At 48.5% G+C, this 16,814-nt stretch overlaps 1 protein-coding gene across 1 annotated transcript in view; it reads right to left on the bottom strand.

Moving 5' to 3' along the window:
- The window catches only part of HTRA2 (HtrA serine peptidase 2), a 51,658-nt gene that overhangs the window by 13,811 nt on the left and 21,033 nt on the right, over positions 1 to 16,814 (bottom strand). The window contains exons 6-7 of the mRNA XM_078678823.1: positions 10,419 to 10,485; positions 9,325 to 9,420 (exon numbers count right to left, since the gene is read on the bottom strand). Coding sequence (XP_078534949.1) covers positions 9,325 to 9,420; positions 10,419 to 10,485 — 163 coding nt within the window. The remainder of the gene's footprint in view (positions 1 to 9,324; positions 9,421 to 10,418; positions 10,486 to 16,814) is intronic.

Below are 16,814 nucleotides of genomic sequence, written 5' to 3'. Positions count from 1 at the left end.
AACGTACTGATTCCAATGCACCTCCAGTTTATCGATTAGTGATTGACCTTCGAGAACTTAATAAATGTATCATACCCCAGTACCCAGTGGTTCCAGATATCTCTTCCCTATTGACTGCCATTGATTCCGAAGCTACGTTCTTTACTGTTATTGATCTCAAGAACGCATTCTTTAGTGTCCCCATTCATCCAGACAGCCAATTCCTTTTCGGTTTCTGTTTAAATGGAGGAAGCTATAAATTCACACGAGCTCCTCAAGGCTTCACAGAAAGTCCTAGCATTTACAGTCAAGCACTGAAAAGACAACTAGACAATATTCATATGCCAACTGACACTGCCCTGCTCCAGTATGTCGATGATCTATTGATCACAGCCCGTTCTGAACGTGACTGCGAACGTGCGTCACTTACAGTCTTGTATTTCCTGGCCGAGATGGGGCACAAGGTGTCCCCTTCGAAACTGCAATTTTGTGTCCAGCAAGTGGTCTACCTTGGACACTTACTGTCCAAGAGGGGTAGGCAGTTGACACCAGACCGTATCCAGTTAATAGCACATCTTCCACAGCCCAAGACTCAGAAGGAGGTACGAGCTTTTATCTGCCTCACTTCTTACTGCAGACAATGGATTCCTCAGTACGCATATCTAGCCAAGCCACTGGTACAGTTAACGACACAGGAGGCAGCCACATTGACTGTCCTCCCTTGGACCCAAGAACATACACTTGTTTTCAATGAGTTAAAGAAAGCTTTATGCCAAGCACCTGTTCTAGCGACACCAAACTACAGTAAGCCTTTCACACTTTTTGTCACTGAACGTGATGGTACTGCATTATCTGTTCTCACACAAGATCAAGCAGGACAATACAAGCCCTGTGCTTATTTCTCTAGCACATTAGATCCGGTGGCCCAGGCTCTGCCTGCGTGCCTCAAGTCAGTTGCAGCCACAGCACTAGCTATCAGACAAAGTGATTCCATAGTGTTAGGACACTCTCTGACAGTACAAGTTCCACACTCCGTGGAAGTTCTCTTGAACCGAACACAGACTCAGCACTTGACAATTGCACGTTTAACAGGATATGAACTGACACTGTTTCAGCCACACATAGAAATCAGACGCTGCAACATTTTAAATCCCGCTACACTGTTACCCTCAGTTACTTCAAATCCTGCCACACATGACTGTGTGGAAGTTGTTAACACCATGACAAAGCCAAGACAAGACTTGACAGACATTGCATTACCTGATCCCGACCTGACACTTTATGTGGATGGTTCATGTATGAGAACAAGTACAGGAGAACTAGTAGCCGCGTATGCAGTGACTACTGAAACTGAAGTTCTAGAAACACATCGTATTGACACCCTGTCTGCTCAAGCAGCAGAGCTCATTGCTCTGACCCAAGCCTGCATACGAGCCAAGAACCTGAAAGTAAACATATACACAGATTCACGTTATGCATTCGGAGTCGTACACGACTTTGGAGTGCTCTGGCAAGAGAGAGGTTTCATGACTTCTCATGGAACCAAGATTCAGCATGGCCCCCTCATTCAAGCTCTGTTAGATGCAATACATTTACCGACAGCTATCGCTATCATGAAGTGCAAGGCACATACGAAAGTCACTGACATCATTTCCCAGGGTAACGACCTGGCAGATCGAACAGCCAAGCTTACAGCTCAGACTCCAGACATTCCAGTTAACACGACACAGACAGACGTCCCAGTTCAGACGACTTGTATGACAGTTAAGGACCCTACACAAGACGTACTAGATATACAGTCACATGCTACCCCAGACGAAATCAAGAAATGGTCTGAACAAGGAGGGGTCCAGACAGATCAGGGATGGTTGACGAAGGGAAAAGCCACATGGTTTCTCCCCGACTCTATGGTTCAAGTCATTATTAACACCGCACATAGTCCAGCACACTTAGGAGAAAAAGCCATGTTAGACAGTATCCAGAACATTTGGTTCAACAAGCATTTACGAGCAGCCGCCAAGCAGAAAGTGCGTACCTGCATGATCTGTTGTCAGTTCAATCCAGGTAAAGGTGTCCCGGTGGAACAAGGTGGATTCCATCCTCCTGACCACCCTTTTGAAGTCCTCCAGATGGATTATATTCAGATGGATCGATGTCGAGGTTTCAAGTATGTCCTCGTAGTTGTATGCGCTTTGTCCAGATGGACAGAAGCATATCCAGTTCCAGATTACACTGCCGCGACCACTGCCAGGCAGTTGGTTCGTGAGTATTTCCCCCGTTATGGATTACCGAGGGTCGTGTATTCAGATAACGGCCAGCCATTCTCCTCCGAACTCATGAAACAAGTATCCCTTCTGTTAGGGTACCAGTGGAAGTTCCACTGTGTACGACATCCCGAAGCAGCTGGTCTCGTAGAGAGACATAATCAGACCCTGAAAATCCGCATTGCAAAGGTATGCGCAGAAAAAGGCGTAGATTGGATGGTAGCACTGCCAGTCGCCCTTTTTTACATGAGAATGGTCGCTCACTCCCGTTCAGGTCTGTCCCCTTACGAGGTAGTTTTCGGTCGTCCCCCAAACATGTGGGGTACACCTAGGCCACGTACAATTACCGATGTTGACAGTAATATGCTGACAGATTACCTGGCTTCCTTGATGTCTGCACTACTCTCTTGTCGTTCACAGGTCGCCGCTGCCTTTCCAGACAACACCCAAGTGAAACCGCACGAGGTCATACCAGGCGACCTCGTTCTGATTAGAAATTTTGATCGTTCAAGTCCGCTGGAGCCCCGCTGGAAAGAACCAAAGCTCGTTCTGATGACCACAAGGACTGCGATCAAGGTGGAGGGCCGCAAAGGCTGGTTGCATTCCAGTCACGTGAAACGATTTCATGGACTCCGTCCAAAGACTTTTTTCAAGGACTGCCCCGTTCTCAAGGACTGCCCAGATACTGACTCTAAACTTCCCCTGTTAGAGAAAACTCCGCAGCAGGAGTATAAAGAAAAGTTACGGTCTAGTAAGTCAGCCTGTTTAATTGTCTAAGTCCCTCTCGGGTGAAACGGTTAGACAGGTTCCTGACATGTATGAGATAGACCCACATAGTGAGAGAGTTAGTCAAAACTCTAAGAGAATACGTTATCGAAAGAATCTTCGAAGTCGATGCATTGTTACTCTATTAATTATGTTATTTCTGAGTTTTACGATTACAGGCATAAGTTATGTTTTATATATATATTTTCCTCCTATCGTTTCACATGTACATTTTTCCTCTAATGTTACAGTAGAGCACACATTTAGTGAACTGCCTCCTCACGAGTTATCCTATCGTCTTGCCATGCGCAATAATACTTTTATCCGAATGTTACACTATTCACACCAGACAAGCAATGCCACAAATTGTTGGGTGTGTGGTCGACTCCCCCCTTTCCAGACACCGAAGGGAGTTCTGCCACTCTTTCCCTATCCGTTTTCACACAATGGTTCGTGTGGAGCATGGTCCACGTTAACGTCATCCTCAAACGATATGTCCCTTCTGAATAGAACATGTTTCCCAGACAAGGAAGGTCTTTCCCATAGAACAGGGTTAGATCTAGAAAATGAAGTATATGATCTAGGTAATTATTCCTCGAATTTCATGGTTTTGAATGTTCAGTCCGAGACTACTCCAGATTTGCCTGCTATTACAGTTCTACCAGTGAAAGGCGAATTATGTGTCCGAAAGAATGGTTCAGTACATCTAGGACACAGTGATTGTACTACTGTGGTTGAGTATGGTGACAGTGGGAAATCTACTTTCAAAGCCTCACGTCATTCTTATTTTGTATGTGGTCAGACCGCATATGTACGTCTGCCCCTAGATTGGGATGGAACATGTTACATTGCCTTCCTACTGCCACCAGTTTTCCTAGCCCCATCCGATTATCACAGAAACACACATCTAGTACACGTCAGACATAGAAGGGAGACTGAGTCCCCAATTGTCGATCAAACTGAAACTGCCTTAGAACAGTATACAGACTTCAATAAAGGTTTCTTCTTCTTCATAGGTCCTGTCCAGAATAGTAAGCTAATACGTAGGCTAACCAGAACCCTTGAAGCAGTAGTGAATGAGACTACTTCTGCTCTAGGTAACTTAACTGAAGAGCAATCTGCTATGAGATTTGTCGTGCTTCAAAACTGCCTTGTTCTTGACGTCATACTGGCCGATAGGGGCGGAGCTTGTAGAGTCATCGGATCTAGTTGCTGCATTTTCATTCCTAATAACGCACCGTCTGTTTATTCAGCTATAACCAGACTTCATAAAATTGCCCATCAGTTACACCAGAATCCAGGCACCTGGACATGGTCCGGTTGGCTCTGGAGTATAATATCTGCCTGGGGATGGAAAGTATTGTCATTCCTGGGTATAGCAGTAATGATCATATTCAGTTGCTGTCTCTGTTTACAATGTGGCCCTGCGATTTGCGGCTTGTGCGCTACATCCTGTATTCCAAGTCCAAAGTCTCGTTCCAAGAAGATTCGAGACGAGCAAATGATGCTATATGAAATGATAGATGGTATCATGAATATTGATGTTTCCTGATGGAAAAGTAGGGCACAAGGAGGGAATGAGGAAAATTGAATTTTGCCTTGTCATGTGTGCCTACGTGTTCCCCATCCTATGTAATATGTGCATGATCAATATGCATATATGTCCCCTTATGACCGAATAAAGACGCAATTATAGTTGTGTCCAACGTTAGTATGTCAGTTATCCAGTCCCCGTGAAAGCAACGTGAATTAGGCTTCCAGGCCTATGTTGCCAACGGTTTACATTATGCACGTTAATTCATCGAATTGTCCCCGTTTCTAGGCCTCAAAGGGCCTGAACACCAGATTCAAGCTCCAGTCTCCTGAACCCACTCCGAGGAGCGATGCAGCCCCTCCCGCATCCCTGACCCTTCGCTTACTTCCTGCCGCGCAGCGCGGTGCCCGGCCTGGCTTTGTCTGCCTGCCTGCCAAGAATATGTTATGCCTACAGTTATCAGTTCAGCTCTCCGTCTTCACATTCCTAAGCTAACGAACCGCATAAACATCTTCAGCTATAGTCTAGTCTTCCTGTCTCCATGCAAGAGAATTACTGTATTAATATCCATAGAAGATTCATAGCACACGCAATACATGAAGAATATATGCATGCACCAGCCTTAGTGTCAAGTAGCCTTTGCTCTGATGACTTTTAGATTCTATCAACATGTACTCCAAACACAAGATACCAGATATGCTATAGGTACATGTCGTCCTGACACCCCAGACTTTAGTCTCCTCTTCTAGTGCTAGAAGTCAGAGCCCCCAGTTCTCCCCAGTTACACGTCATGGTCCGTTTGCGCGCACCACTAGGTTAAAGGTTCCAGCTGCCCAGGTAGCCCCCTCCATGTATCCACCCATTTATGACACTTCTGTGACGTTCTCATCACATGTCTTCGTGCACGCCCTGTGCACGCCTTCTTTTTACGCCCATGTGTTCTTATCTTCCGTTTGTCACTTGTTACGCCTACTGTATTCAATGCAATTGTAATGTTTTCCTATATATACTATGTACTGTTAATGAGACGTTGCAGCTGCCATTCCATGCCATTCTATTTCAGGCTGTTCCGATCCTGTCCCTTCCCTTGTGCCTGATTAAAGCCTGTTCAACTCAGATACCCCGGATCCTGCCTCTTATTTATTGAGCTATCTGTTTTATTTAATGCATAGAAAAATAGTACCGGTAATTAATTATTTATTTACCACACCTCACTGCACCCTAGTTTACCGGTCGGCTGAGTGTCCTCCGGATGAGTGTCCCACCAAGCTCTTCACAGCAGGCTCTAAGGCAATCGAGGGCCGTCTCAGGAGTCGCAGTCCTGCAGGGGTCCACCTGTGGCCCACGAGTCGCCCCACCGTAAATACTGGGTGATCTCTCCACCGATCTACAGGGACGCCTCCCACCGCCGACGGCGGTCTTAGGATTTTATGGATTGGCCGCCTTTGGGAGTGCGCCCTCAAATAGAGGTCCAAGCCCCTTTGCCCAGCAGGCTGCCCACGCGGACCGCACAGCACGGTCAACGGCCCTGTCAGGCGGGATCGTCAGCCAAGACCGGCCCCTCTGATGCCCTGGGATCGCGTGGAGCGCGCTCCCGGGAGTAGTCAGCCGCAACAGGTCAGCAAGTCGTCACTGCGCCAACCTTCCAGATTTCAAACCCCTAAGGACCCCCCACTCCACAAGGCAGGTATCCGGGCCTCCGTCGGCTCCTCTGCGTAGGTGTCTTCAGCAGGGCCTCGCCCCGCCGTCGGCCACTGTCTCGAGGGGTAAGGCTCAGGCATCTCTGTTAATGGCCCCCCCCATTGGTACTCAGACTTTCCTTCACCAGAGTCCGGACTCGCGGACCATGCCACGTTGTCCCCAGACCTCGCAGGGAGGAGCTCAGTTTAAGCGGGCCTACCTCGGCCCTCCCAAAGCCCCGAGGTCGCGTACCCCCGAGGACTACATCAGAAAGCAGCTGGCAGGTCTGTGCGGCACCTCACCTCCGGGTCGGAGTCCTCCGAGGGCCCTATTCATTGCGGCAGGAGTTCCGGGCTGCAATCGGCCCCTCAGCATGGGTCCCCGCAGCAAGGCCGACCCAGAACAGGCGTCCGGAGGCTGTCAATCAGGCAGTCCTGGTCCACGCAGCGCCATTTTACATGAAGGGGAGCTGCCGCGGCTCCAGGGTAGAAAAAGTTGCTTTACCGGTCTGCTGGCAAGCGGAACCGCACTCTGCCTGGATTCTCGGGACCAGGGGTGGTTCCGACCCCCATTTTTAGTAAAATGGGCACGATTCCGCCAGGATACAGGTAGGATTATGCCTTATAGGGCAGTAGCTGCACTGACAGCGACTAGCCCGCCATGCGTCCAAGCCAAGCCCCCGAGAATGCTTTAATTAATCTGAACTACTGGTAATTACTCAGAGTGCATGTCCTACTTTTTCTTTTTTTAGCTTAGCTCTGCTGCAACAGCATGGTCATGCCCCAATAGGATTAGTCCAGCTCGAACTACCAGCTGCCTCACCTCTGAACAGACACACACAAGCAACCCCAGGCTGGCCGTGGCTTTTTTGGGCCTCATCAATGATGTGCAGCTTAAATCCTAAAGCACAGCGAAGGACCGATATCTATTCATAACTGTATACCTTATGTGTCTCCCTTCATCACAGCTTTGTGTTTAAGTGAGCTGCCCACAGTTCATTTAAAACAAATCCATTCTGCACCCTCATGCGCCGAATGTGTTCAACACGTCCAACATAATCGATTTAACCAGGGGAATTGTTTCCCTGTGCATGTACAAAACCTACCACTAGAAACCATCAAATTTGTGATTACGCTGACAGGTGGCACGTTCTACCTCTACACCATATTAGTCCTGTAGGATCAGTAAGGTTTTCTAGGAGAACTGTGCCCCATGCAAAAAAATCTACTTTTAACAAGCACCGCTCTGCCCGTTTAACATTCAATGGCCATTGCTGCTTCCCGGGCAGACTTCAACCCCTCGCCTTTCTGCCCCGCCTTTACCGAGCCCTGGCACTTCGTGTCCTTAGTTCATAAAGCAAGGCCCCTTCCCTTCCAGATTTCAGTACATAATATGCCTTTCCAGCCTTTAGGAAACACTGCTCCTTGCGCAGCCCCTTTTGCAAGCACTTCCCAGCATTTCCCACATGCTGCCCCTTCTTGCCCAGCCTTCATCAAACATTGCACCTATCTGCCCAGGCCTTGCCAAACACCAGCCTTTCCGCCCAACGTTTACCAAACACTGGCAATTCCTGCTCAGCCTTTAGCAAACATGCCAGCCTTTACCAAATCCCATCTCTTCCTGTCTAGCCTTTACCAAGTCCCGCCATAACCCTTTCTCTTCTTGCCCAGCTTTTACCAAGACCTCTTCCCTTCTGCCCACCCTTAGTCAAGCACTGTCCGTGCCTGCCAAGCCTTTGCCACCTTCTGCCATACCCTGCCCAGCCTTTACCAAGACCTAGCTATTCTTGTTCCAGTATTTAGAATGTCCTGTTAGTTCCTGTCCACACTTTACTAAACCCTGACAACCTTTACCAACCCCAGCCAACATTTACAAAGCCCTGGTGCTTCTTGCCCCCTTCATTAAGGGCTGCTCCTTTATGTTCGGCCTTTATCCCCACCCTCCCAAAAATGTGACTGCAACGAGGTGGATGGAAATTAATACAGGCAGAAGAAGGGTAAAACTTACATAGTCACAACTTATAAAGTTGCGACAATAGAGCCTACAAAATCAGGCAATCTCTCATATTTGGCCTGCTTTCACAACCATAATAAGGTGAAGCAAAGTTGAGCTCGCACACTGAGGAATACACTGGATGTTCAGCGATTTTGCGGGGCAAGATCTTGCTCAAACTTAGAGACAAAATGGGGAAACGAACCCAAAGTAAACTGATGTTTGACAAGAAGGAAAAAAAAACAAGAAAAGTGGACATATGCAAACACGGAGCAACAAGCTGATTACGCAACAGGCAGACAGTGATGTGAAGGTGAAGAAGACCTGGTCCTTCGGTTGAACCACTGGACCGTGCCAGCGCCTGGATACCCTCACAGGTGACGAGCAGCGCTCTATAAATGACTGATTGATTGATCCTTTAGATATGGAGAGGAGCCTCAAACATCAACACTAAAATCAATATCCTCACATTTGGCCACAGCAAAGGGAATGAGACGAGCTCTCCACCAGAACGTACAGAGAAGAATGAAGACAGGTCCCGGTTATGAACAGAAAAGGTCTCAACTCAAAATAGTAGGCATGTTGGGATCCTACGGCATCAGCAGGCCAAAGTGTTGGAGTTCCTACTGGTGAATCCATTCCGTAGATTCCACCCCTTTGACATGTCCGCCATCAAACTTACACATTACGCACTGAAGGCCAGACCTCCCCGTAGAGACCTCCAGGCCAATGATTGTTACATTTTAAAATACTGTGATATAACTCGAGCAATGTCCATGTAGTAAAACAGTAACACACCCAAACAAATTTGAAGGAAGCGTCACTGTACACATGGCTGTTAGTCAAAGACTTCTCTCTCATGGATGTTAAATGATCACAGATACATTTTGCTCTGTTGTGGGTGCATCAGTATGATCTAGGTTGAATAAGACGAGCATTGTCCACTTTTCGTTTGCCTCATCACATCATTGTTGACCCGGCTCGTCTCTAATCAGTTCAGCTGAGCTTTAGGATACCTCTCCGTGTCCCAGGTGACATTCACACAAACATTCCTCGACACCTCCGACACAAAGCAGCATGCATGAAGAAAGCTGTGTACTCAAGACTTACTGATGGGCAGGTGAGCCAAGGATGACCTTGTGGATGAGAACTCCATGGGTCACATCTGGGAACGACGGGTCCCGAAGGCGAAGTTCTCCCAAAATACTGCAAAAATGAAGACAATGGCATAAGAAACAAAATGGAGGAAGAGGAACAAAAGGCAAAATCAAGCCACAGCAGCAGCACTTCATCCGAGGTCTCATGCCCCAAGAGCAGTGATGTGTGAAACCTACATGTGGTCAGGTCATAAACTGTCCCTGAATCCAGAGAGCGCTGTGACAAGAGGACAGAGGCGGAGTTTGGTGCAGCAGCACATCTTGGGTCATATGTCCGATTGCTGCTCCACATGAACAGAGGGTGGGATTAGTTTGGTGGGGTTCGTCTGGTGGGTGGGGTGGCGTGGGAGGTGAGAGAACCCTAATCTAAAGTCTCTTAAATGCTTGGTCCACTATTCATAAGGTGTGCATGCAGGAGAAAGGTGAGAAAAACCAAAAAACAATAGAGTGGAATGCGGCCCTAAACAACTACCAACAGCTGAGCAGCTTTCAAGCGCTCCACAGATCACTATTCCTATTGGAGCAGGACCAAGGCTGGTTGATGTGCTGCTGATCTGATTCTGCAGCGGCGGAGTGGGAACAACAATAAACAACGGACTGGAATGCAGGAAAAAGTTGTTCCCATTGGCTGACATTAATTCAAACGCCCCACCCATCAGCCTTGGGCTTTCATAAAGCATACAGATGCCAGAAGAGGGTGGGTGAGAAGGAGGGCAGCAGAGAGACCGCTTATGACAGGAGGCTGCAGGGATGTCAGTCCATGAGGTGGAGCGGTGAAGAGGAGGGTTCACCGCCACACAACGTCAGGACTGAAAAACGGCAGACATTACGGATGCCAACAGAGGGATGGCATGTAGAAAGCATGGCATGAGCATAGTTACATGCGATGGGCAACCATAGGAAGACCTGACACTCCCTGCTGACGCCCCCAATCACTGCCCTATCCCAATGTGATCCAAACCATGGCGGGCAATCAAAGATGCAACAGGACAACGTTACCCTTCATCCCTCAAAGCAGAGCACGTGGTATCAGGAGGAGCTACTCACCTAGGACTCAGGGTCAGCATCATCACTCCAATGTAGCGCCGCTTCTCAGACGGACCGAACCAGGAGCCTGGAAGAGAAGAGACCGCATTATACATGAATAGATAAAGACCGCCTGTTCCCTGCTACACTGCACACAGCACTTACATCTAAGACTTTGGGACTGCAGTCCCGCTCACACAGTCTGTCATGGGATACTCTCCAGGGGGTGTCCGTTCTGCTGCTGGAAGGCCACTGCATGCTCTTATCACTTTTTAAGAGCATCTCTGCTGATGGTAACAGGAGCAGAGAATAAAATCTAAAAGCACTGTAAGAGCCAAAAGGTTTTTTCCCAAACTAGGAACATCCTTTGTGTCTAGATTTAGAGATGTGTTTCATGGCGCCTAAAATTTTCATCAATGCTAGCTTTAAGCTAATCCAATGCTGTGTACTCCAGCGAGCATTTCTCATGACTTTGAAGCTTAGCGTACATTTCCCCCCTGACCTCGCCCGAAGCCCGCGTTGCCTCAGGAGATAGTCTTCATATGCTCTGGGGATATCCCCACTTAACCCATTACTGGTCTGAAGTGGTAGGTCTTCTGGCTGGTGCCACTGACTGCACTTTAACCCCTTCGCCCCGATTTTGCCTCCTCTGTATCTCCCCTCATCCTGCCAAATACAGAGTCACTGACCGCTTCAGTGACCTGGCCTTGGTACTGGCCAAGAGTAGGATTACTAGGATGTGGAGGAAAGCGCGTGGTCCCCGGATTGAGAGTTGGCCAACAGACGGAATACGTTGGGCAGCATGGCAGGGTATGGCTTTGCTTCGTGTAGCACACCAGGGCAGGCGTCCCTTGGAACAAGCGGGGGCTCAGGACCTAATGCTGGCAGATTTTCTGGGAGATGAGATGGAGAATCCACCGAGTGAAGGACCCCTGGAAGCGCCCCTCGTATTAGGCTCTCGGTACCCTGATATTTGAGTCTGTTTGCGCCTCACCCTGTATTATAACTGTATTTCCATGTTGGGCTCCACTCCCATCGCACAATATTCTTTTAGAAGTGGCTACTGATATCCCCTTGGCCTGATAACTTTGGGATTTTCCTGAGGATGAAAAGTGGTGGGGAGAGATGCTGCTGGAGGGGGGTGTTGGGTCTGAGTGTTTGTTTGATCACTTTTTATTCGTTTACCGCTATATGCTCGCCCCACATGTCATATACTAGAAGGATGGCAAGCCTTCCTGCTCAGGAGCATATACCTTGGATTGCTATTATAATGTCATATATGTTTTGCTTATCTGACTTCTTTTCAACACTTCAAGTTCCCTTTATTTGTATTGAAAATGACAGAGCATTGACGCACATTGTACAACTGATGGTCCTGTTATATTTCAATTCAATAACATTCAGTAAAATAAAAAAATAAAAACAAGCAGAAAACTCAACAGGTTAAAAAGTAGTCTGCAGGCGTATGTGCCCCAGTGAATATCCCAGAACAACCTGGTCACAGGTGACCCTTCAGAGTTACACCAAGGACTTGGGTAGGAAAAATGCAATCTGTCAAAGGACAGACTAGGAGACCACAAAACAAGATCAGTTCCAGAAGTTTGTAAATTAAACCGGTCACCGACAACATAAACGAGACAAAAGGTACTTGCAGATAAGCAGGAACACCACACCGGGTGTATGAATGGAGGGGAGAGAAGAACTCCGCCCTAGGAAGGTGAGGAGGAGTCAAAACCAGGGGAAACAACTGTCCCCGACTACCATAGTACAATAATCGAGTTAAGACTCCGGACCACCAGGACTATCCCCGAACCGGCATAAATCAGAGTCGGCATGGGCGCAAAAAGGGAGGTGCCATCAAAAGGCATGCCAATTAAAGCAGTTTGCACAGCCTCCGAAAACCTGGAAGTACGCAACCATGCGCGAAGTATAGCAATGGAAGAGGCCATAGCCCGACCAACAGAACCGGAAGTATCCATAATACAGGGGATGCAAAGTGTGGCAGCTTGCAGCCCATCCTGTGCCAGAGGAAGAAGAGCATTCCAGGCTTTCTACTGAAAGAAAGACAAGAAGCTCTACAGAGCCCCACAAGGCGTAGGAGAAGCAGGCAGGCACATAAGGTGTTCAGAGAGCGCAGAGCCACGCTAAAAGAAGAGAAAATACATCTACCACAAGCATCACATTTATTGGCCTCCCCTTCCGGGCGGACAAGGAGAAGAAAACCAATATTCTGCGTGGCTAAAGCTGCCTGAACCACAAAGCTTTTAGTAGAGGATGTCTCCGTAGACAGAAGGGATCCTCTGAGGCTGGGCGATGCCTGAGAGAAGCTGAGCGATCCACAGCAAGCCCTGTTTCGGGCTTAGTCCAAGCACCCAAAAGGATATCGAAAAGACAGTCACAATAAGGAAGTACAGGCTCAACATTAGACTGGGCAGGGTGTAGAACACCAAGTTAAAGGTCTGTTGACAATTCCACCAGGGAAGGTGTAAATCCAACGCAATCGAAACTCAATGGAGCATATCCGCCAACATGGAACTGACCCGAGTAGCCAAACCAGGAGGAGACAGGAGGCTGGCAAAGATTCTAAGCCACTGCTGTCAGCCAAGTCAAGTAAGCAGCCAGATGGCATAGCGGGTGATACCGTGTCCTGAATTGGATGACGACACACCACACCTTCTGTAGTACTTCCACAACTATGGTCCTCTGAATATGAATAAAAACCAGAAGGAAGAGAGGCTAAAACGATCGGCTCCATCGGTGCTGTGTCCGACGCCGTAATGGAAGCTGGTTGACTCTGAGAAGGCGACGCCTCGACGGCGGAAGGAGAGTCAATGGCACGACCATCGGAGCCGGCAGGCAAGAGTTTGACACTGACATCAGATTCTGCAGAAAAGAAGTCGGAGCCAAAGGTGGAAGCTGTGATGGGCTGTGCACCAGCGCTGCGGAGGTGTCAGACACAAGGGGCCGGCTTGAAGCTGAGAAAGAACCTGTCGGCGGAGTCCCAATCACGACCTGATGCACCTCCGTGGGGCCCAAAGGCGCTCCAGAGGGCGGGGACGACCCAAAGGCGCTCCAGAGGGAGGGGAGGACCCAAAGGCGCTCCAGAGGGAGGGGAGGACCCAAAGGCGCTCCAGAGGGAGGGGAGGACCCAAAGGCGCTCCAGAGGGAGGGGAGGACCCAAAGGCGCTCCAGAGGGAGGGGACGACCCAAAAGCAGAAAGAAGAGCTTGAGGATATTGTATGATCTGGGTCAAAGACACCCTGGCCCCAGGACAGGTGGGGAGTGCAGGGTGGACTCGTGCTTCTTCTCGTCAACTTAAGAGTGGGGATCAGCGGAAGGCGACAAAGGCGGGAGGCGCCACAACTTTCACTGCTGGCGCCGAGGCTTACCTCTGGACGATGAAGGTGAATGCGATCGGTCCCTAAAACGCTGAGGGGACAGAGGACGATGAGAAGACTTCGAAGACTGTGACTTTTGTGCTGCCACAAGCTTAATGCGACAGTCCCTGCATGCCTTTGCTCTGAGCAGTTGACAAGAGTTGCACTCGAAGTTGTGGTGATCAAGCAGACACCACATACAAATCGAGTGAGTTTCTGCGGCGGTCATTTGTCAACCACGGACTCACAAGGATTGAACCCCGAGGACATCGAAGAAAGGCACACTGCTCCATCGATGAGACGTCAAGTAGGCTGAAAACAGTCAGAGGAACTGCAGTACGGATCTGTGTGTTAGCACGGAAAAGAAGGAACTGAAGTTGGGGGGGGAGGACTTAAGGACTCCCTACAGGTCACATTCGGGAGCCGGCATCGCTACGGGACTGCTGGGAGAATTTCTAGATCCAGTCTGGCGACCGGGCAGGATTCTAAGATGAGCAATGTGCGGCTAGATGTCTTTATCAGATTGTTGATGGCAATGATACCTTGTGCTTTGATGTCGTTTTTTAGGTCTCACCCAGGCAGCGCTGTATTCAGGTGTCGACTTTACGCTCTGCTCACTTTCCGCCATCTTTTTAATTGGCTCCCGTTACTGTTCTTTGTAAATGGTGGATTCTGATTTGTGATAGGATTAGAAGTCCCTCCTTAGTTGCTCCTTTTCTCCTGTTGTAACCTCTCCCATAAAGACTGCATCGATTGCATGTGTTGTTACTCAGTACGTTTTACTTACTTTTAGTGAGCACTCTTTTCATAATCACTTTCTCCTAGCTGCTGTTGCCCAACACGCTCTCTGCTTTCCGCTTCAGCAAAGCCACATGTTTTCCTGGCACCCGATTATGAACGGCACGCTTTATCTTTTAAAGACGTTCCCTCCCTGCTCCACCTCGGTCGCCTCGCTTTAGGCTTCCTCAGATTACTTTTCTTTTGTTGCTTTCGCTTTAAGCCCCCTACACCTCCCACAACACTGCTTGTCCACCCCGAGAACCCCTCCATAATTGTTTTTTTTATTTAGATTAATTAAAATTACCAGCTTCTCAGTGGTTCACAATATGTGTGTTGCAGCACGCCGGCGCGCTGTAAAAAGAAGCCAGGGGTGCTGTACCAAGAACACTCTTTGGGAAACAACAGATACGCTTTATCACGTAAATAAGCCAAAATGTGCAATATGACGCTCGTTTGAGGCTTCATCATTTTTTTAAGTCTCGCACCTGGTGACGCAGCGCGAAGCGCTGTCGCCAGCGGGACCTATAGTCGCTGACTTGGCTCTCAAGGGAGACAGGAGATGGGCACGTGCAGGCCGGACTGGAAATATGAACACGCCGCGCCACACACATCTCCGGTCCCCCTTGGGAGGCAAGTCAGCATGCAGTTTCACTTTCACTTTGGTGAAAACTCGCACCATCGTTGGAGCGGGCCCGCTCAGTAAATTAACATTGCCACTGTGCCTTCATCGGCACAAATGATGATTCCTCCAAACTCACCCGGTGTGGCGGCTGGCTGAGGCACGGTACTGGGGCACTCAAGCTCCTCCAAATTTCTGCCAGCACTATGCGGGGCTCCCTCCTTAGGCATGGGAGCCCCGTGCTGCTATCTACCGCTCTCCCGGGACTTCAGCTCCCGCACTTCACTTCCTCTTTGGCGCCGGGTCGCCCTCTTATCACAGGAGCCCCAGAAGGGGACAGGCGCTGCCTACACCGGCCGCATGCGCGAGCCACAGGGCACGCAAAAGTAACATGTACCGCGCATGCGCGGGCAGCCCACGCCCTCCCAGGTCTCCTCCCCGCCGCGATGTGTTTGCCGTTCCCTGCCTCCTGAGCTTGAGTCGGGGCTGCATAGTGTCCTGCTTCGCATCGCTCGGACTGCGGCTGGATTCTTTGGTTACTGTAGTTCACCTTTCAGTCAGAACTGTAACAGCGTGTGAATAGCATTATGAGACCGCATCTGTCCTACCTGACTGACCCAGTCCTACTCTGTGTAATGATTCTTGCAACAGCCCCTTCCCATACAAAGGTGCTGCTCCTTGCTTTATGGGGTTACTTGAATAATGAACTTCAGGTGCTATAGTTAAGAGCTTTTAGTGTTGGCTCACTGCTTGTTGGGTGAATAACAGTAACGTCATATTTAGCAGTATTTAATGATGTTTTACTTTTTCATTGTTGCAAATCACTTCGGGCAGTTTGATTAGGAGTAAATAAAATAAATTGTGTCCCAATCCATATAATTGAGCAGGTGGACAAGTGGTTTTCTTTATACGACATGTAGATTTCGTTAGCAATTTGTCACGTAAAAAAATTAAAAAAAATTCTACAACCCTGATAATGCACCACGCAGACTCTGGATTATAGAGATGCACAGAGTGCACTTAAATTGCATTAACGTGAGGCTGTGATCCTAAAGCTTCACGCAAGTATAGTCCTGTTCTTCGCACATCATGTTCGTTAAGTGGGAACTAACAGTTGTCAGTGCTGTCTGTATGCTTTCGGAGTTTAGAAAAATCTTTTGTGAAGTCTTTGGTGGAGGCATAAAAGTGGGACACCGTAGCTGCGCAGCAGTGTACATCCCTGACACACCTCAAGACTGAAGCCCTGTATCAGTGGATTTACCGCTAATTATTGTTTTGATGCAGCTCGGACTTATAACTGCCATGTAATTAGGATTTTGATGTTTTAATGAGTGTTTGTGGGTGGTGGTAGTGTATGTGTGTACACGATTGCACGCACACACACACACACACACACACACACACACACACACACATGCACATTTGAGGAATAGCAGGTAGTGGTAATCCCTTCAAATAAGCCATTGAGTGTTTATCTTCTCAAAACCTTTGCTGAGACAGGTTTGAATATATTCATGCCACTTCTAAACAATCCGTGGCAACCTACCAATCAACTGGTAAGTCCCTAAATCATAAAACTGTATGGAATTAATATGTTGCAGTGTAAAAGCTGGAACCCAGAATTTCTGAACGAGTTTGTAA

Source organism: Lissotriton helveticus, chromosome 2_2 (genome assembly GCF_964261635.1).
Source record: "Lissotriton helveticus chromosome 2_2, aLisHel1.1, whole genome shotgun sequence".
Taxonomy (NCBI): Eukaryota; Metazoa; Chordata; class Amphibia; order Caudata; family Salamandridae; genus Lissotriton; species Lissotriton helveticus.
Note: the sequence above shows the minus strand (reverse complement) of the source record. Positions and strands in the feature narration are given on the sequence as shown.